The 21,413-nt window shown below is 47.7% G+C and overlaps 1 protein-coding gene across 1 annotated transcript; it reads right to left on the bottom strand.

The window, feature by feature from the left end:
• Positions 1–1,449: 1,449 nt before the first annotated feature.
• Positions 1,450–19,380, bottom strand: TH (tyrosine hydroxylase). The gene is made up of 13 exons (XM_054199876.1): positions 19,291–19,380; positions 14,492–14,695; positions 10,436–10,610; positions 9,554–9,642; positions 9,280–9,347; positions 7,483–7,533; positions 6,718–6,863; positions 6,167–6,302; positions 5,963–6,032; positions 5,564–5,620; positions 4,880–4,975; positions 4,573–4,706; positions 1,450–1,609 (listed from the first exon to the last, which is right to left on the bottom strand). Exons 1-13 carry the CDS (start codon positions 19,378–19,380, stop codon positions 1,450–1,452), a joined length of 1,476 nt encoding a protein of 491 aa, XP_054055851.1.
• Positions 19,381–21,413: the final 2,033 nt, after the last annotated feature.

The raw sequence follows: 21,413 nt of genomic DNA, 5'->3' as shown, positions 1-21,413 counted from the left end.
AATTATAGAAGTCATATATAGTGGGTAAGGATGGTAAAAGTCTATACAGAAATGTTATAACTGACCGTGAAAACAACTATGTGTAATTCTCCCCTTCGCTGTCCCCCACAGCTGTTTAGCTGCCTCCACGCATCCCAAGCCCAGCTCTGATACTGCACAGCTGCATAACCTTGGGCCAAACTTCTGAGCAAACCGCTAAGTTATGAGACAGCCTGCAAGAAGATAAGAAGGGCAAAAGCAGGGGGAGGAAAACTGAGAGCTTTGGGTCAGATCAAGCCATTAATATCTACAGTAAAAGCTGGATGAAACTGGGTTTGAGCATCCTAACCATATATTACCTTCCTCAGAAATGGCCAGCAATAGCATTAGTCACGCACCTGAGCTACATCAGGTAACGGTGATATTGGTATATCTAAGAACAAGGTGGTGCTATACCTGTGTAATAGACTGGAAAAGTGAAAGCATGTGAAATCCTCACAAGGACCAGCAATTTCTTGACACCTGTAGCCTCACTCAGTCTGCAATAACCAATAAACTCAGGACACCAAGAGGCTGCCCAGGGCCACCAGCACACAGGAACATCAACAGCTGTGACTGCTATCTGCTGTGAAGGATGGCAGCTGGGTTCTTGAGCACTCCTTTTAACTCCTGGGAGCTTTTAAAAGAGGGCTTGAAGGGAGTAGCCATGCTCTGGTGTAGGGTGGCCAGGGCTTGCTCAGTGGTGCTTGTGCTGGGGAGGATGCAGGTAGATCAGGGCTGCTCTATGCCAGACAGGCAACTCCTCGCTTAGATCAATTTAGAGGTTTCGGGGGAGCTGCAATTCTTACTGCAGCCTGGTGGGGTGGTGCAGCTCAGGGGTTCATGCCCAAGCATCCCCCCTGTGCAAGGTGCTGAGGGGAGGCTGGAAGCTGAAATTTCAGACCTCATAGGGTTGGTTTGGGCAGAAAAGCTTCTAGAGCAGCTCTGCATTTCCCAAGTGTAAGAGGCAGGAGATGGTGGGGACTGAGGGTCCCTCATGAAGTTGCTATAGGAGTTGCTCTGGGGCTAAAAAAGCAGATTAATTTATTCTCTGAAACTGCAAAAAAATAGATTTTCTCTCTTTTTTTTTTTTTTAATAAAGATGCTTTTCTCCTCTTCCTTGCACCCAGGAGGCTGGCGCACAGCTCTTGATTTCAACTTTGTAGCTTGGCCATGGTTTTGGTCTGTGCTAAATCACTAGAAAAGCTATCCAAAACGCCAGCAGGCCTTGGGTCCGTCCCTCTGCCCTCCTCCGAGCTGGCCCTACATACAAAAGTGGAAAGCTGTCGGGGTCATGTGGTGACAGGCAGCGGTGCAAGTGTTTGGAAAAGACAGGTAGGAGTCATCAGCTGGGAACTAGGCGAGGGAGGGCAGAGCGGGCGGGTTTGGGGCTGCGACGGAAGAGGGGAAGGAAAGAGCCCAGTTCTCATATTAACTGATAACATTCAGCGCGTTAATCAGCGAGTGAAGCTCATCCCTTACACTCTCCAGGGAGTGACAGATCGTCTGAGGGCTGTCCAGGAGCTCGATGCTGTGGGTGTAGGGCTCGTATTTCACCGAGAAGGGCCGCTTGATGTGTGCCGCGTAGCTCCTGCAAGGAAAGGGTGCAGAGGGGTTGGTACAAGAGATGGGTCCTGGGTCTGCCTCCTACCTGTTCACCCAGATCGCAACAGGTTAATACCTCCTTTAGGCAGAGTTTCAAGGTTTGCACAAAAGCTCTGGTTTCCCATCTTTCCAGCTCCACAGAGCTATAGCAGTAGTTGAGATCCCTTCTCTTCACCCAGGAAGGCCGTGAGTTTGACTGGGGGTTTCCGTGGGCTGAACACACGGGCTTGCATCAAACAGGAGGGTGCACAGAGCTCGGTCACCTCTGTGGCCATTGCCTGTCATTCTCTACTTCAATTTCTTTTTTTCTTTTTCAAAAATGCCAAGGAGATTTAGAAACTAATTGCAGGGAAAGCCATTGGTATTATAGCATTATATTCCTGAATCCTTCCTGACATTCATTTATTGACTAATTTCTGCTTGGGGAGGAGGGGAACTAGCTGCAAGGTGTATTAGGGACAAATTTGACAGGCAATAGCTCAGGTCTCATTGAGGGGATGGGAATAGTGTCACTGGAGCCACGTGGCTGAGCAACATTGCACTATCATACCCCAAGCCAACTGCAGTCTAGATCTCATTGAAGAACCCAACTTCACCTAATACCTCTCAAAAGCAAGACCTTGTTGCTACCTTTCTAATGGAAAATATACAGTCAATCGAAACAAATCCAGGGTAAGGTTTACCCAAAGTTGCTCACGTTCACCTCCAACACTAAGATTTGTACACTTTACAAGGTAGGGTGTTTTGTTTTGTTTTCTTTGGCGGCTGTGTAAATATGGAGCTGGGAATCTCTGTTTAGGTACTCGTGGCTATAATCTCATGCTGGGAAGGACTGGCAAGCTGAGGGGACAAACGGCACTGGCAACAGGCACGCTCCTCGCCCCTGCCGAAGGGTCACCCTTTCGCTCCTGAATTGCTTAGCTTAGGGTACCCTCTGGTGGCTGCCGCGGGTCCGCTCTGGCGCAGGGCTGGGGGAAGCGCATCCCTTTCTCAGCCGCTCCTCAGGCCGGTACTGCGTGCCCTGGGGAAGCCTGGTCCTTGAATTGCCGGCGTTTGGGGAAAACACCGCCAGCTCCAGACAGGGCCAAGCGGCAACACGGCCAAAGCCGCAGGCTGGCGCTTGCAGGGAGCTGCCGGGCTTGTAAGGAAACAAAACCAAACGCAAACAGCGGGGTTTTCTGCATAATCACAGTGTCCCTCTACTAAAAAAAAAAAAAAAAAAGCTTACTTCAGTGCCCCCAGCTGTCCCAGGCAAGGGCCGTCTCTCCTCGGTTTTTAATGTTTTAGTGCTATCAGCCACATTGATGGCTTGTAGCACAGCTGCTAATGGTTAGAAACTTGCCCTCCAACACGGGTGTGTTCACTTGACACCTTTTTGAGGCATAGAAGTACGACATGGGTGCCTGGAAGGGCATGGGGGTGGGGGGGGCAGTGTCCACCCTAGGAAACTTGTGGAAAGTTTTCTTTCTGGGAAAAGAGGCTTTTCTTGAGGGAAAACACTGATAACCCAGTCCACTGTGGCAGCTGCCAGTAATGCAAAAAAATATAGACGTTTTAATGTTTTCACCTCATAGAGTAACATCTGTGTGGTCTCCGAGCTCTTTAAAAAGGATAATTTACAGTGCTTGTCACTGTCAAAACCCTCTAGCCTAATCTTGGCTGTGTTATGTGGTATATTTTTCCTTTTTAAATGCAAGGAAATGACTCATTAGGCAACAGTTGGGGTTTTTTTAAAGCAGCCTGGTGTGTGTGAGAGGACGGGCTCCCCAGGTGCTTGCTTTTGAGCAGCTAGGCTCTGGCTTGTATGAACAGTGCAAGTGAGGGTAATAAAAGCAGAAGTTGAAATATAGCAGTCCTCACCACGTTATTTACATGAAATACCCCACTTGCAGGAACTGCAAAGTCCTGTACGTTGTGTAATACTTCATTTCATCCTACCCTTTCCTAAGCTAAGGCAAAATGATATAGGCAAAATTTTCCTCTGTCAGCCAAACGTTAAAGGACTGAGCTTTCCTGCTGTGGGCAATTCTGGATATGGCCAAGAAAATCCTCTTCTGAACAGATGTCTGTGAGTAGTGCTACCCCTCTCCATCCTGTTTGCGGTCCCATGGGATGGGGAAACTCAATTGCACCAGTGGGATGCTGTCTGGGGTCTGCTAACCTATGTCAACCAGCCTAGGAAGCAAAAGTTCCTTTTTTTCCACGGATAAATCTATCCCTGTCAAGCAAATCTTTTTAGTTTGTGTACAAGCTACTAACAATGCCTGGGGTTTTTTTGCTGGTTAAACGATAAAAGGGAAGTTGCCCGGCAGCTGCTCAGAAAGACATCTTTCTGCATCCTAAATTCAGGGAATGACACCATTTTGAGCAGCTTTTCACCCCTCTCCTGAAACCTTCACCCACAGAGTAAACTTTTACATGACGCAGAAGCCCGTGTTTCAGGACACGTGCTGGCGAGATGCTTCCGTGAGGGACAGACGGTACCTGACCTGTATCACTTGGCCCTTCTGCAGCAAGGAAGCAGAGGGGGTCCTGGTGGGTGGTTTGGGTCTCCAATTTCTGGACCACCAGACCTCTGTCATGTTGCTTGGCCTCCCTGGGAACTAGAGATAGTCTGTAACTCCTTCCTATGACAACTAGGCAGATGAGCTAGATTTGTCCCTTCTCTTGCTCCCTCAGTCTTGTCTCCAAGAGTGCCTCCCACTCCTACACACCCCCACACATGAGTCCAGCATATTTTGGGGGGGGGACTCCTGCGTGAATCCAAGGGACAGTAGTTGAAACCTGTTGGATCTGGAGAATCGCTTTACTTTAAAAGAACTGAAAACAGTTTTCAGAGCACTTCTGAGACCTTGAACTGAAAGCAGCCATGGTGATGACCCCCGTTTCAATGTATTATAACTTCATTTCCTTCCATTTGGGTCTCCCTCACTGCATAGTCAGTCCTACCTCAGTTTACTTTTGGCATCACTGAAGCTCTCGGACACAAAATATACAGGCTGGTAGTTCTGGTCCTGGTAGGGCTGAACGGCAGCAGCATCGGGGTCGAAATCCCGCACCTCTGGTTCATCTGACAAGGAGTGCTACGGACACAGCAGAAAAGCGCCAGCATGAAATTAAGGGTATCCGAGAGCACGTATGTGATAGACAGAGGTGGAGAACAGATCAGATAAAGTCATTTGAGCTGCGCAGAGGAAGAAGGGTTTTTTTGCTGTACAGGGTCTAGAGCAGAGAGGCAAGTTATGCTGGGACTTACTATGAGCTCCCCGTAGGAAGACAGGAGCCCGGCTCCGTAGGCTTTGACTATCCCATTCTGTCTGCAGAGCCCAAACTCCACTGTAAACCAGTAAAGCTGTGAAAGGAGAAAGAAAAAACACATAGGGGAGAGAGCTCCTCATTTTCATCTCCCTGTCACTTCTGAGCCCTTGCATCATGGCTGGGGTCTGGGGTTGCTCAAATGAATGTCCCCTCTCCTCACCCTGAACCCATTGCTGCCAGAGCAGAGTGCTAAACTAAGCTGCTGCCACGCTGGGACAGGTGGAAACTGTGTCCCTGTGTTGGTCCCCTGCGTGCCCGGCTGCTGCACGGTGCTGCTGTTCGGTGCCCTTGGGGCAGGATGGGTCACCTTGCCGAGGGAGAGCCAAAGGAAGCAGATGTCATTTAATCCCATCCCAAAGAGCCCCAGCAGTGCTGTCGTTAGAAATACGATGCCTGATGATACTCTGGTGCCCAAGAAAATTGGGTTAATGTGCAAGCAAGCTCTGCTGTTTACCTGATCTCCGCTCTGCACAGTCATCGTGAAAGAGCAGGGCTGGGGCAGCTCGGGCAGGGGCTCTGAGCATGCAAACCTGGGGACACCAGGCTGGGCCAGTCCCCCCAATACTGCAGAAGTGCTGCTGGAGGGGTCAGGGGCCCCCATCCAGCAAAGAGGAAAACTTACCGTTGCAAGTTTCTCAATTTCTTCATCAGTTGCTCCCAGAGACGCCAGCCCAATGTCCTGGGAAGAGAAGGGAAGAAGTGAATGCCGGGGCAGATTTGGTCTGAGGTCCTTACCGACGGATTGCTCATTTTTATTGCCTTAAGACAGCAGATATTGTTGCTCTGCACTGCCATGCATCCACTGGTACTTCATCACACTCTGTCTGAGAACACTTTGCTGCAGAGTGATATTTTTACTCTGTATTAGGGTTCTCAGTCCATCACTAGGGCTCCTGAACATCATGTTTAATATAAATAACTGCTAGAAAAAGAAGGGCTTAGGTGCCAAGACTGGGGTCGTTTTGGGTTCACACCTTGTGCCCTGCCCTCTCGGGGGGGAGGAAGCAGATGACCACCTTACCTGAGAGAACTGGGCAAAAGTCTTGTCGGCCAGCATCGGCACATGCCCCAGCAGCTCGTGACAGCAATCCCTGCCAATGCCCAGGTGGGAAGAAGGAAAACAGGGTCAACAGTGGACAGAGTTTGTCCATTAGGGAGAAAGGTTAATTGCTGTCCAGGTGGGATGTTCAAGCAGGGGAGGCCACAGGGGTTGGGCGATACTCACGGCTCGGGGGAGTGCATGGGCGAGGACGCGTGGCGGATGTACTGCGTGCACTGGAAGACACGGAAGGCCAGGCTGGCGAGGAAGTCCCGCGCGGACAGCAAGCCGGCCACCGGCCGGAGCTGGAAGCCGGTTCTCTCTGAAACAGCACATACCATCTCTGTGGGGGTGCATGGCCCACGGGCTGTGCTGGTGTCCCGTGTTCCCCACACGGACACCAAAAGCATCAGTGCTGGGAACTAAACAGCTTCTGCGGTGCTAAGCCTAATCCTTTTGTTCCTACGAGGGAGCAACATTTGCTCTTTAGGTGCTCAGTGGGATCATCTGACTATGGCCTTGACCTTCAGTTGCAGTCCATTGTATTTAGCTGCAGTCCCCACCTCCTGGGGTCTACAACTGTCCTCTGTGGGCAATGCACAAGCCTCCACCAGTTCTCCTCCCAAATCTCAGCTCACACGCTCCTCCTTCAGGTTCAGGTCTCCTGGCTGTAGCTGCCACCACTCTGCCGGAAGCCAGGCAGACCCTGGGCCTTGGTCCCCCAGGCTCGTACCCACCTTTCAGGAAGCGGGAGACCTCCTCCAGCTGAGGGATGTTGTTCTCATTGTAGCCGCAGAATTTCTCCAGCAGATTGAAAGCTTCGAGGTACTCCTTGCAGGCATGGGTGGGGTACAGGCTCTTCAGAGTGCTGTACACTTCCTTCCTTCAGGACGAGAGGTGGTAGACATTCAGTGGCTTGATGTGTCTAGTCCTCTCCTGTCCTCTGGTCATACACTATCAAAGACTCACGCCTTTATATTTCTTGTCCTTTTGCCTTTTTCCACCACTAAGTCTATGTCTGTGTGCGTCGATAGGGGTATGTAAACACACAGACACACACTGAGCTTGCAGGGTCAGCAGCTGTATCTGTACAGACCTATTTCTGACCTTGAAAGTCAGAAGATTGTATAAAAGGCGTTAACTGGAATTAAAATATTCCCTGTAGGTTAGCTCCTGAAGTTGCACTATGAAGACAGTCAATATAACCAGGAGATGACCTTGTTTAGGAGCCTGTGTACTCAGCTCATATAAGCTGGCCTTGTTTTCTCCTCCTCAGAGAGGAGGAGACAAAGCATCACTGTTTTAGAGGTAGCTTGCTCTCATGAATGCGGTTGTTACCATAAAACGCCCTGCAATGAGTTACAGGTTTTTATAACAAGCTGTTAAGTAGGATGCTTGCATGCCTGATACATTTTTCAAGAGGTCAAACCCTAACCATTTACATTTTGATTCCCAGCTTCTAGTGGGGAAGCCAACAAAGGTCACAGATTATCAGCACTCACCAGGTAGCGACCTCCTCCGCCGTGTACTCCACACGAGGGATCGGGTCCCCACTGCAAGGCAAACACACCGTCACAGACAGCAGCAGAGCACAAGCCAGGCTCCTCTTCCCTTTGAAAAGGAAGCACTTTGGAGAAGCTCTGCGTGGTGCTGATCAGTCTTCTTTAAACCAAACAAGTGGGTGACAGGGAAGACAAAGCCTTAGTACTGGGCCATTTGTACAGGTGCAACAAATACGTAGACACAGAGAAAAGCATTGCTCTAGCCAGAGGTTATAAATGAACAAGCAAAAGCTTAGCTGGCATAATATTTTCCAGAAAAAAAAGATGGTTTTCACTGAAAAAAATTGAAACTTTTTGTGAAAATAAATTAATTTCATGTGCCTGAACTTCAGGGGGCTGATGGCTCCAAGAAGGAATCAGTGGCTGGGAGATAAAAGCAGCTAATAAGGAAAACTAAATGCACTTGAACTGCAGAAAAATGTATTGTCAGAAACACTAAGGACAGCAAGAAAAGCAAAGCGTAACATTGATATAAGTGGGAACCAAAGACGACTGACACTTTTGCCTTTTCTGCATCATAATTAGCAATCCTATTTCCTAAATCTTTCTGTTCTGTATTTGAACAAATGAGATATTCACATGTTATAGCAATAAAGCATAGTTCCTTTTCAATTAACGGCCTGAAGCGATGCTACACAGTGGCTCGTAAATGCCAACCTGCAGATGAGACGTGAGAGAAGACATCTTAAATGGGTGCATCATCTTAGGACAGTATTTCTTCCCGTGTCCCTCGGGACTTTCTTGCTGGCATAGTGACTTTCTGTGCATTTAGTATTAGTACAGGATAAAAACATTAATGCCTATATTCTGGGCTTCAAATCTGCAAAGAACATGAAACCTAACAGAGCTGAAAGCCATGCTGGGATCACACCGGTTGCAGGGGTAGCTCAGGAAGGTGACCCATATAATTTCTATAGCCTGCTTTCAGCTGGCGACAGAAATCTACATTTAAAGTCCTGCTCAGAGAGGGAGACGCTACGGTGGCAGGCAGTGTTACTGAATAGGATCTAGGGAGTATTTTACAAACCCGACTGAATATTAGAGCTCTGTTTGATGTTGAAGTGAAGAGGCTGAGTGCTATCACTGCATATATCAGAAGGGGAGTATTAAGTAGAAGTACAAGAGATAGCCTTAAATCTATATAAGACAATGATGAGACCATTACTGGAATCTATTTAATTTATCAGCGAGGGTTAGGAGGTGAACCATTTAGTCTATAAATACCCCCATAGCAAAAAAATATCTGATAGCAGAATTCAATCTAGCAGATGAAAGACATGTATGATCCATTGGGTGAAAGCTAAAGCTACCGAAGTTCAGTTTAGAAATAAAAACCACATTTTTTCACAGCCAGGATAACGAACCATTGAAATAAGTTCTCTGGGCATGTGGTAGCTTTTTCAGTACTTGAAACACTGAAGCCGAAACTAGATGTCATTCTAAAAGAGATGCTACATTTCAAAATGAATTTTGAGGCCTGATGGAATAATACACGGCTTTTGTTATGCAGGAGGTTTATTCTGGCTTTATCAATAAAGGAATTAATGACGACAGTCATTTTTTTAATTAAGAAGAGACTGGAATACATATAGAGAGAAGAGGGACACAAAAAATGTTGGCAAGGCTGAATGGGGAGACAAAACATAAAAGAAGTCTCATGCAGGTAGCACAATGACTTCCCAACAGGTTGCATTGGCATGGCATTATCCCTTCATAGGTGTTAGGAAAGAGACTTACTGCTTATAATGAAAAGCAATTTCTGCTATCGATTTCCTTCTCTGGCGATATACTTGGTCAGAGTAGCCCTGGAATCAGAACAGAAATGGGATTTTTAATCAGTTACTAAAATTCCTCACCCAACAAAGTTCATCGCTGGCTGGGGGAACTTCTGTCATGGTGGATACTGCGCTACAGTTCCCTGATCAACTGCACTAACAGGCGTTCTCCAGCTCCCTGCTTCTGAGGGAAGGCTCAGGATTCCAACATGAGGACGTAACCCACACAGACTAACCGGGTGATCCAGGTCCAAGTCAGGGTCAAACTTGGTGACCAAATGGTGGCACTTGTCCAATTCACAGATTTTTCTGGGAAACCAGTGAACTGTGGGGAGAGAAAAAGAGAAAAACTGACTGTGGAAGTGAAGACGGAGCATCCTCTGCTAAGAAGGGGTAGTGAGGTTGAATAAGATACACCTGACCTGATGTATCAGATGCACACACACAACAAGCAGCACATGACACAGCTGTGCCTTCTGGGCAGCAGTCCCACACTCTCAATGCTCTTGTCCTAGAGTCAGATCTAATGCTATGACCTGCATCTCATGACTTCCCTGCCCATCTCTCAGTAATTTGTGACAAAAATAAACAAGAAGATGAAAACTGGATTTTACTTAAAGATTCTAGACTTCACATTAAAAAAAAATCCAGAGGTCCAACTGAATGATCACTGCAGATCTCTAGGGATATTTTACAATAAGAATCACCCTGTCTTCAGAACAGAATGGCAGGGGGAGTGTCTTGTAGTTTAATGCTGGATCTGTACAGACTTCCTGACACATAGGTAAGAAACTACTTTACATTTATAATATAAAACACTGGAGTAAGGATGGAGAACTCTGTATAAAAGGTGTGAACAAAGCATGAAATTTCATCTCCTATTTCAATTTTTTCAATTTGGCCCCAGAAGAATGGGGTACGGACTCTGGAGTCTGTTGAGAAATGGACAAGGAGGGAAGTGGCTTTCAGGATCCAGGTGTCCCAGAGGCAGGTTTTTTTTGTTTTGCTCAAATTCAGCATAGAGTAGCCCTTCCCCTTTTCTGGAAATAACAAAGTCTCCACCCTGTTTCTACAGCTCAGCGTCTGCACAAATGTGAAACAATTTGTAAGTTCCTTACATTTGTCCTCCTTAGTGGTCCTCACGTCTTCTGCTACCCTCTTGATGGAGCTAATGAAAGTATTGAGGTCAGAGCTGTGGACTTCACAGCGCACAAAGTACTCCAGTTCAGCTGTCCCTTCACGGGGCTTTCGGCTAAGCCTGGTCTCCAGGTGGTGAATTTTAGCTTCAAAGGTCTTTTGGGACATGGAAAAGGAGAACAAAAACATTAACCAACACTTGAAACACCTGATGGTACTTCCCAAAGATGCCCATATGGATACAATTGGGAGGGACTCCCCTTTGTCTTTTTCTTCTTCTTTTTTTTCCCTCACTGAGATAAAAGCAATTATCCATGAATTACACAGTTTTTCCTTCTAGACAGACAACCAGTGGGGCTGGTCAATAGCTATCAACAAGACTTCCACAGTAGCAAAGAATCCCAGAATCATAGAATGGTTTAGGTTGGAGGGGACCTTAAAGATCATCTAGTTCTAACCCCCTGCCATGGGCAGGGACACCTTCTACTAGACCAGGCTGCTCAAAGCCTCATCCAGCCTGGCCTTGAACACCTCCAGGGATGGGGCAGCTACAACTTCTCTGGCCAACCTGTTCCAGTGTCTCACCTCTTTCATAGTGAAAAATTTCTTCCTGATATCTAATCTATATCTATCCTTCTTCAGTTTAAAACCATTACCCCTCATCCTATTGCTGCACTTCCTGATAAAGAGTCCCTCCCCATCTTTCCTGGAAGGCTGCTCTAAGGTCTCCCTGGAGCCTTCTCTTCTCCAGGCTGAACAGCCCCAACTCTCTCAGCCCGTCCTCATAGCTGAGGTGCTCCACTCTATCTCCTCCTATGAAGGAGACCGTGTCCAGAGGGGAAGGTGATGTGGCAAGATGCCACCCACTACGACCCCCTTCCCTTTAACCTCCCACTTAAGGCAAAGGTGCTTTTTTGCCTGTTGGGGGAGGAAGGGGTCGGCGAAGACGTAGGAGGGGCGGGCGCTGCCCGGGCGTGGGCAGGTGGCGGGGCGCTGTCCGTGGTCCTGAACCGGCGGGGCCGAGCCCTACCCGGGCTGCGGTGGCGTTAGTCTGGGGCTCACTGTCAGAACTGACATCGTTTGGAATCGTCATCAGAACTGACCTCCCACAAAGAATAAGAAGGAGAAAAAAATGGGGTCTATAGTCTTCCAAAGGGCCGCGGTAGATTTGTGGATATTTTCTTTAGCTCGGTGAAAACTGTCAGTACAAACCGAAGTCCCTGGGCAATGACCCAACCTTTGCAAAGTCTCTGCAAGATCTTTGGTAGAGGAAGGGACATGATTTCTTTTGTTAATCAGAGGCAGAAAGATGAGAAGGAACAGATGCAATGCCACAGGTAAATTAAATTTAGGGCCGTGTTTTTTAATGTACCTACCAACTTCACTATTACATTGTTCCTTCAACAATCAATACCTTTGCATTAATCTGACAGCTGTGATTGCATTACCTATGCTTTGGCTGCATGTAGCACATACAGAAGAGTGAAACCAGCTTCCCTGCAGCCTGGTTCATGATGAGGCAAATGTCATTATGCCCGTCTGCTTTCATATCTTGTACCTGCATTGCCAGAGGGATCTGGGAAATGAATCTTCCTCTCTTGTGGCTTGACATGCTTGTCTTTTTATTATATTTAAAGCGCTCTCTGTGACAAGCTCAAAGAGCTTTTTTACTAGGAAAGCTCTTGATGCAGCAAGTAAATTGCTCCAGGAAGAAACAAATAATATTTAAACATAAGCTGCCCCTGCTTCTTGCTTGAAGTTTTAGAAATTATTAAAATTACAGACTTTAAATGCAGTGTAACATAAAATATATCAAGTACAAGAGCCTATAATTCTATGTTTCATACCCGCTAAGCAGTCTGTTGCATTTGAAATGTTGCACTGGTGGATTTTTCATGACCTATCTGGCAGCTGTGCACTTCTAGGAAGGAGACCCCAACCACAGCAACACCAAGGCTTTTGTCTGACAAGTTTGTCTTAGAGATTCTTTCAGTCTTGAGACAAGAACCATACATTGCCCAGAAAACAGCTTGTCTTGCAACAGTCCTCTTAGAGGTGATGTAAGACATTTTGTAATTGCTTTAGATCTTAAACACTTTTCATAAGACCATCAGAGCTAGTACTGCATGGGCAATGAACAGCTAGAATGTGCTACAATTTCAGGGAAATACTTATCCCCCAAACACAGTTTTTGCATGTTTACATCTGCTAGGTTTTCCTGTATAGTGTTGCTGGTGATCTGGTTTTACCCCAGGAGAGGTTGCATTTTATGGGGAAGAAGGTGTTATATAATTATCATGTGTATTAATACATGAGTTAACAGCATGCCCTTGTGATGAGAAAGGCCAACCACATACTGAACTGTAGTAATAAGACTGTAGACAACAGGTAAAAGGAAGTGATTCCTCCTCTCTGTCTGTGATGAGGGAGACCACATCTAGAGTACCATGTCCCATAGAAGGAAGACATTGATGTGTTGTAGCAGGTATAGTGGAGGGCTGCCAAGATGCTCAGGGGGCTGGAGCACAATGTTGTATGAAGAAGGACTGAGGGAATTGGATTTGTTCAGCCTTAGGAAGTGAAGGGGCAGGGGAGATTGGTTCATTGTCGACTAGTACCTGGTGGGAGCATGTAAAGAAGACAGAGCCAGACTTGCCTGAAAAGTTCACAGTGGGAAGACAAGAGGCAACAGGCACAAGCTGAAACCAAGGACATTAAAATGAAAAAGAAAAGAGAAAAATCTTTTTGCCATGAAGGCAGTCAAACTGCTCAAGTGGTGCAAGGAAACTGTAGGACCTGTACCTTGGTGATATTCAACACACAACCACCACAGCCCCGAGCAACCTGCTGTGACTGGATCTGCTCTGAGCAGGAGGTTGGACTAGAGACCTCTGGAGGCCCCTTACAACTCACATGACTGATTAATAGGAACAAATTGTCCTCTTCTCTCACTGCTGAAGTCAATGAAATTAAACTGCTGTAGATAAAACATATCTCAGAACCTCAGTCTGCAAAACACTTTTGAATCTTTACTGTGAGGGTGGTGAGGCACTGGAACAGGTTGCCCAGGGAGGTTGTAGATGCCCCATCCCTGGAGGTGTTCAAGACCAGGCTGGATGAGGCTCTGAGCAGCCTGGTCTAGTGGGAAGCGTCCCTGCCCATGGCAGTGGGGTTGGAATTACACAATCTTTAAGGTCCCTTCCAACCCGAACCATTCTATGATTCTACAATTCTATGAATCCTTCTGTATGAAAATGTACTACATAAATGCAAATTATTGTGTTTTGATTACTGTTTAAATAGGCAGCACTTATCTCAGTCTTTCCATTCATGGCACTGAGATCCTAGATAATGCAACATTGTATTGCTGGCTAGGGGAAAAAAGCTGGAGTTACCAGTTTTCCTCGCTATTGAGGTCATAGACAGGGCACATCTCTGGGGGGAACCAACAGAGGCTTTAAAATGTAAATCAAATTAATCCCTGAAGTTGGGAGGTAACTTTGAAATCAATATACCAGTTTTACACACAGGGTGAAGTTGTTTTTGTAACTCTGTGACCAAGGACCGATGTGGCAATACCATTCAGAGACTTCCAAAGCCTTGACTCACAAGTAAGGCAGGTTTGGTTTGTAGCCATACAGGGCACACGGCTTGCTTTGAATGTGGGATCAGAGCCCTGCGCATGAAGTTGAAGCGCTGAGCAGTGGAGGGGGCTGTCAGAGTATGTTATAAGACACAAGGGTGTAGATTGTAGGTGTGAGACTGTGTGGTTGGATCCAGGAATTAAGCAAAGTTAAGCCCAGAGTTTAACATCACTGCCAGATAGAGGTACATCTCATTCTTAGTGATGGAAAGTGAGGGCATGCTGGGGCATGACCAAAGCATGATGGTGGGGACATCAGGCTATTAACTGATAATTTGCAGCTGGCAGATCTAGTCTGAGTCTTCTTCAGTAGCCTCAAGTGATATTTCTCACAGAACAGCCATGAAACCTGAAGTCTGTTCCTTGAATCTCATACAACAGGTTAGGCACTCACCTCAAATACCTTAAGTGCACGGGACAGTGGTGAAGTCTTTGCTCCCTTGAGCATGAAGAAGAGGTTCAGCATGGCTCTCCCATCCTTCTCCTCAAAGACAATGGTCTCTGTAGACTCTGCAGCATCAGTGGCTGCAGCTGCAGCCTCTCTTTCCTTCCTGGCATCTTCAATGAGGCTTTGACGTCTACCAATGAACCGCGGAGACTGAAGACAGAACACAAATAAATAACACTTCTGATACAGCTGTAGGGGAGATCAGAGGTATCCCCGGTAGCTGGATGATGTATGACTGATGTGTCTCAGCAGAAGAAGAGGAAGGGGAAGGTTGGACTGACTTGCCTGGCTTTGTAGAAGAAGATCTGGTGATGAGGACTGAGGATGAGAACTTTTGGAAATGTGGAGCTTTAGGAAAAAACCTGTTTAAAATATCCTTGTAGCACAACTAGAGAGCGAGCTTCTCCCCTCACCTTCCCTAGCAACAGTTTTCAATAGCCTTCAAAAAATAAAAATAGAAAACAATCTTATGCAGTTTTCAGAAGTCTGAGGGACTCAGGTGGAGAGGCGCTAGATAAACCTGAAATCATCTGAGAAAAGTTATGCTATGAGGGACAGCTGAAGCCCATAGCTGTGGCCTGGTCAGGAAACATGAACTGTTTGCAGGTGTATTAGCAAGGCAGCATAGCTAAAGTGCTCCCAGGATCCAATACGACATTTTCTTCTGACATTAAGTGGATGCTTGCCCATTGAAGTGTAATTGGAACCACATCCATATATCCCATCAAATAAATTCCTCCCACTGATCTGTAGATTTGTTTTGTCACAATAAACTCCTGTAGATTTCTGTGACTTGGAATTGCACTTAAAATGCTGCAACTCTGTGCCTGGGGTCATGTTAGGTCACCTGTTTATATTTATAGTGAGCTACAAACTATTTCCATCACTGCTGTTTCTTTTGTTATACAAATAGCTCATATATGAACTTATTTGTTCTTGGTCTTTTTACAACCAGTTTTCCATTTAAAGGCAGCTCAGCTGGTTCCAATTTTCTGCGTTCAATACCCAAACCAGATGACAAACCCTCAGAACTTGCTAAAAGAAACCTGGGGCAGCACTGCAGAAGGAGTGGCACATAAAGCCATCCAGCACCTGCATACAGAGCGGGACTGGCTGCAGTTTTCCCTCTGATTCTGTTGAAAATACCTGGAAAAGAGATAGATGCTAACCAAGCAGCACCTTCCCTACCTTGTGAGAATTTGGAGAATGTTTTCCTTTTAAAAAGATAGCCTGCTCAACTATCAATATCTATCTGATTTTCAAAGCCTGCTGTCAGTAACCAATATTTCCTGTGATAATCCTCTTGGATGCTTTAGAGGTGTAAAGCTAATATTTTAAACACAGCCTGGAAAATGCAGCACATCGAGGTATCAGCCCACGCGCTTCTCTCTGCCTCTTTTTTAATAAAGGACCTCTGAAATGATATTTGCTGATCCTCAACCCCTTTATTCTTTGTGGCGCAGAAAAACACCTTCTAACAAATGGGCACATAATGCTACTTGTGTAAATCGACAGTATTCATGCCCAAAGAGAGAAGACATCTAATAAGTATCCTGAGGCATAACTTTTAAATGCTTGTGAGCATGTGCTCAGCTTTAAGCGTGTGTTTTATATCGCTACCATGTTTAAAGCTAAGCCGGTGTTTACTTTAATGTGGCTGCAATAAGCAGGGCAAACAGCCTTGTGGTAGCCACAGTAACTGGGCTCTGCAGTGGTCCCAAGCCAGGCAGCGCTTTAGCTAAGGATGTTTTATCACACCGTGCCCCAAGGCACAGAGGCACAGCAGGATTTTACTTCTGGGGTGCAGTAGGGGAGAGGAAGGAAATTAGATCCCAATTTTGGCTGTAAATCAATTTAAAATCTTACCGGAAGGAGTTTAAATAGGGAGAAGACCTATGTGACTGGAAAGCCACGCTAGGAGAGGCAGCCACAACCAGTTAGACCCATGTGCTGGGACTGGGCGGCCCCTGGCAGGCAGGAGCAAGGGGGTTTGGTCCCTGGTAAGGGGTGCTGGAAGCTGCTTATCTCCAAGCTGGAATGTTTTGGGTGGGTAAAGTTAAAAAAAAAAAAAAAAAGAAAAGAAAATAAAATAAAAGAAAAAGGATGAATTTTGCTTGGGAGAAGAGTGCTGGGGAGGGGGGTGTCTGCCTGCCTGCTGCCTCCTCTGCTGGGTAGAGGCTGCCTGGCTGCACACTCTCCATCTCATCGTCCTCTCCACCCTCTGCCCCTCACATTTACACTCATCAGGATACTACCTCCTTTTGCTGGAAATTAGGAATCTGGCATATAAACTAACCAAACTGAACTCTCATGATAAATGCCTTCCTTTCTTCAGAAGGCACTGTTACATGGTATTTCCGAATTGCCTTGCAGACTGGCTCCCTGAGTGCTTATCTAGCTACAGTGAGAAGTTTAATTTGATCTTGCAAAGCATTTATTTGCCTAACTGGGGCTTGAGTCTCATACGGTCATTCACCTCTTATGATGGGTCAGTTCTTTTTTCCTTCTTTGAATTTGCTGCAGCCCTGCCTAAGCAGTGTCATTAAAAATACCGTGCTCTGAGTTAAAGTACTTTAGTTTTTTTTCCTGGCTCATAATTTTCAGCAAGCGGGAAGGATTGTAAAGACTACTTCCCTCCCTGCAGCGTGGGGACAGTAACGTTCCACCCCTGCTTCCCTGGGCGCTCCGTCCTGCTGGTTTGCCTCCAACTGCTGTCTCCTGCCTGGCTCTGCTTGTGTGTCCTGTAACCAAACCCCGCTCCAGTTACAGTCCCAGGGTGTCTTGTAAAAACTGTTAGCAGCAGAAAAAATAAACACGTAACAAAAGATTTTTCCACGGCGTGAGTTTGATGTTTGGCCGGCCCCGCTGACACGTAAAATACCTGCTGGTGTAGACGAGCTCTGGGATTGCAAAGGTCTTTCCCTCCCCCCCCGCCTCCCGCAGTTCGCACAGTTTCCCCTGCAGCAGGGTGCTGGTCCCTGGGTGTTAATGGCAAGGGAACACCTCAGACCTTGTGGAGCTGGTGCGTTGCTGAGCAGGGGCTGGGTGGCCAATTGCCCATGGTAACGGGGGCCGGGGACACACTATATCACAGGCAAACGCAGAGTCATGCCTCTCGCCTGGTACAAGACAGCAAAATAAGTGATGGGATTGTGGAGATCTCCTACGCTAGGTGAGAGCAAAGGGCAAAGCCTTTCATGCAGCCTGCTCTCAGAGTGATCCTAACAGGGCTAAATTTGGGGGTTTTTTTTATTTTTCTGAGAATTTCCATTCGAAGAAGGGACGCAAAGACAGGCTGAGGTTTTACGTCCGCTCCAGGTTGGAGGAGCCGCTCACCCCAGGGAGGCTGCCACGCTCCTTTCAGCACACCTGGTGGACCCGAATTCCTCTGGCCCCTTCGTTCAGTGGCCCATTTCCCATCAAACACGATGCAGCACCCCACAGCATGTAATAACCGAACACTCACCCCTTCTCCAGGCAGCAACGAGTGTCTCAAGTACTGATTTGATGAGCAGCCTGGAAAACACTGGGTTTTCAACAACCACTTCAGTGTTCATTATTTTGCAAGAATGAAAGTGGTGTTGTGAGAGGGAAGTGTTCCCTGATTTCCATTTATTAGAGAAAGCACGTTTACCTCCTTGTTTCCTAAACGTTTCCCTTCCTTTCCAGCACACTCCCCTCTCCACACCACCTCTGGCTGCCTATGTAGTGGCTGATTTTACCGAGTCAGAGCACCACACAGGGTTAAGAGGAGAGTGGGAGAAAAAGACAGCGGGCATAGGGGAGGCAAATGGGGAGCACTATCACCGACCTGCTGGAGTCACCCTGCAGGCATCTGCCAAACACATCTGCTCCCTAATTTGGCTCGATTCCCGGGTTTCCTCCTGCCAAGCATCCCAAGGGAGTCCCGTCCCGGTGCTGCCATCGGCTGCTCTGGCTCCTCCAGGGTCGCCCGCAGCCTGGCCACATCTCTGACGCTCAGGACTGTCCGATGCTGGCAGTCTCCAGGCTCCTCCTGCCTGCCCTGGCATTTTGGTTAGGAGGCGAAATGTCCCTGTCCCTACAGCCAGTCCAATGGGTTGGCCAGGCTTGGCTTTCTGAAGGCACTTGACAGCTCAGCAGGAAGTTTTCCGCTCCTTTCCCTGACACATACAGATCTGGTGTGTGCAGAAGCATTCCCCAGGCTAAACCCAGGGCTGAGACCACATCAAGGGAGGGCTGGGAACAGAAACTGGGAAAGTGGGCTGGGAAGGATGTGCTGGGAGAAAGTGAAACCATGGACACAGCAGCAGTGAACAAACTGATTAAATTGCCTGTGCCTCCAATGTTGTCTGAAATAACGGCCACACTTTTTCATTATGCTGGAACAGGTGAAATCTCTGCAGTTTATTGCCTTGAAATCAGGAGAGCATTAAGATTTTCAAACTGCCTTTCACGCTGGGGATTCCTTGTTATTCCTGCCTTAGGTCTATGAGTTATTTACCTCGCTTTTCGTTGAGGGGGGGTGCTGCATTAGTTCAAGCTTTCATACCCCTGAATGTTTGCATTTCACATGTACCAGTCTGTAAGAGAGAACTGTTTGGGTCATTTCCCTTGGCCAGTCTGGAGCCCGGAGGTCCCCATGTGGGGCAATCCCCACAAAGGCAGCGTTGGTCCATCTATCCCCGCCTGCCTCTGCCTGTAGTTATGGGAGAGGCTGTGGGTTTTGGAGGGGGAGGGAAAGAAGTGGGGTAGGGTTGTCTTACCATGATGGCCTCGGCTTGCTTGGAGTCCAGCTCCGACACCGCCCTGCGGAAGCCTTTGGCTGCAGACGTGGACATGTTCGGGGTTGGCATCTTTGCTCTTCCACGAGCTCTGATCTCTGCTTTCCAGCTCCTTGCCAGCTTTTTATAGGGCAGGGCTGACGTCAAAGACTCTTTCAAATCTTCTCTCCCCCCGCCACCTCCCCATCACCACCTCCCTCCTTTCTCCCCCTCGGGCTGAGAGGAGGAGGGGATGTGAAGGAGAGAAACGTTTCTGTCCCATTAAATCTAATCGCTACAAAGATTGCAGACACCCTGCCTTCGCAGACCAGACGCTCCCCCCACCTGTTTGCCTGTGCCCAAAAGATTTCTACTCTGTTTTCCGCCACCCCCTTCTTCTGGATGGAGTTGACTCTTATGCCGTGTTTCAGTCCAACACATTTGCTTTCCCACCTTGTGAGTTGCCAGAAAGGATTTTGATCCGTGAAAGGACAAAATCAAAGGAAGGAAGAGGTTCAGCCCTCTCTAGCTCTTTTCCCCATGTTTGCCTTGTCATTGAGGCAGTAAATTAATAGGAAAATAACACTGATTCCCCTAAGGCAGCTGTGGGACTGGATGCTGTTCTCTCGTATGCATCTCCCTACGCCTGGCTCCTGCAAACGCGTTTCAGTGCTCTCCCACCACCTCATGTCTTTGGCCATGTAAAGCTGACAGCAGGACTACAGAATCAGGCCCCTTGAGTCCTCAGAGGTTGTAAAGGCTGTAAAGAAAATAACTTGGAAAAAACCCCGCTCAACCCTGCCTTCCCGAGGGCTTTGCTTCTCTTGCAGTAATTCTTAAAAGACCAAATGCCCAAGGATCTCTGGGGCTGTGACAGTGGGTGACAATCCAGGACCCATCCCAGGACTCTGCTTTGCTGCAAGCAAAAGTGACTTTTTCCTCCTGGGGGATTTACAGCAGCTCTCCCACACCAAACAAGTGCTGTGGGAATCCATGGTCCTGCTTCATGTGAGCCACCACCACACAGGGGACAGGCCACCATCTGGCACAAATCCCTGCGGTGGGGAAGCCAGTAGCGTTCCACTGGCTGACTGCTGGAGAGCTTGCCCACAGCCTTGCTCACTGCGGTGTGGCTTTGGAAGACATCTGCTGAAGACACCTGGTTGGCGTTGGTGGGTTGCCCTTTGGTGGGACAGCTGAGTTCATCCCAGTGTGCTGATGATTTTTGCAGTGCCAAAAGCCCTGGAGGATCAACATCCCATTGACCTCCTTGAAGCTGGAAAGCTCTTGAAGTTTGCCACCTCCTGCGAACACTGGGGAGCACACGGCACGATCAACACTGCCAGCCCCACCAAGGCAGCTTGGGAAGCCCCAGCTGGCTGGAAGTTGGTAGAAGTTGAAGCTGAATTGAGCAGTTGGATGCAGCCAAAGACTTGGTCCAGTAATGAGCCAAAATTAATTTTAATTCAGGTGGAGCAGTTTCTCCTATTGCGGGTGCTGAGGACACCCTGCTGTTCAGTATAGTGGAAACCAGAGGAAGGAGTTAAGCAGCCATCGGGGCTTCTCTCTCCCCAGCCTCTGCATCCTCCCATGTGGTACCACCTCCCACACTGAGAGCAGCCCTTGCTTTTGCTTTAATTTCATCCCTAATCCCCTCTGAGTCTCCTAAACCTTCTGTTTGCCCTCTGCTAAACCCTGGATGCTTGAAACACAAGATAAAACACCACCAAACTGGTGGAGGGGAATGCTGCCTGTTGTTGCAGGATCTTCTCAGAAAACATTTTAGGAGCAGGTCCTGAGTCATCCCCACTGCCCAGCAGCTGGGCAAGGAGCAGCATTGCAGGCTCAGTCACCTCCTGGCCGCTGGGGTGGCCTTGGGGACCAATTTAGTGTGGGATATAAATTAGCATAATTCTAGGGCTGATCTTTTTGTGCCACCGCTTGAGGTGGACCATAGTAGCCAGGCAAGCTGGGATGCCAGCAACACCACTCTATGATACCAGCACTCAGTCCCACACTGCAGCCTTAGCCAGACATCCCAGCTTCACTCGCTCCAAGCTGCACCTTTCCACAACACTTTTGAGCCTTTTTTTTCCAGCAGGTGCACAGAACAGAAGATCATCGGG

The sequence above is a fragment of the Rissa tridactyla genome, chromosome 4 (assembly GCF_028500815.1).
Source record: "Rissa tridactyla isolate bRisTri1 chromosome 4, bRisTri1.patW.cur.20221130, whole genome shotgun sequence".
In the NCBI taxonomy this organism is placed as follows: Eukaryota; Metazoa; Chordata; class Aves; order Charadriiformes; family Laridae; genus Rissa; species Rissa tridactyla.
Note: the sequence above shows the minus strand (reverse complement) of the source record. Positions and strands in the feature narration are given on the sequence as shown.

Coding starts and splice junctions, on each gene's coding strand:
- TH (XM_054199876.1), bottom strand. CDS start 19,380: ATGCCAACCCCGAACATGTCCACGTCTGCAGCCAAAGGCTTCCGCAGG. Junction 9,643..10,435: donor GACCACTAAGGAGGACAAAT/GTAAGGAACTTA, acceptor CTCTCCCCACAG/TTCACTGGTTTCCCAGAAAA. Junction 4,976..5,563: donor AAATTGAGAAACTTGCAACG/GTAAGTTTTCCT, acceptor CTCCTTTCACAG/CTTTACTGGTTTACAGTGGA.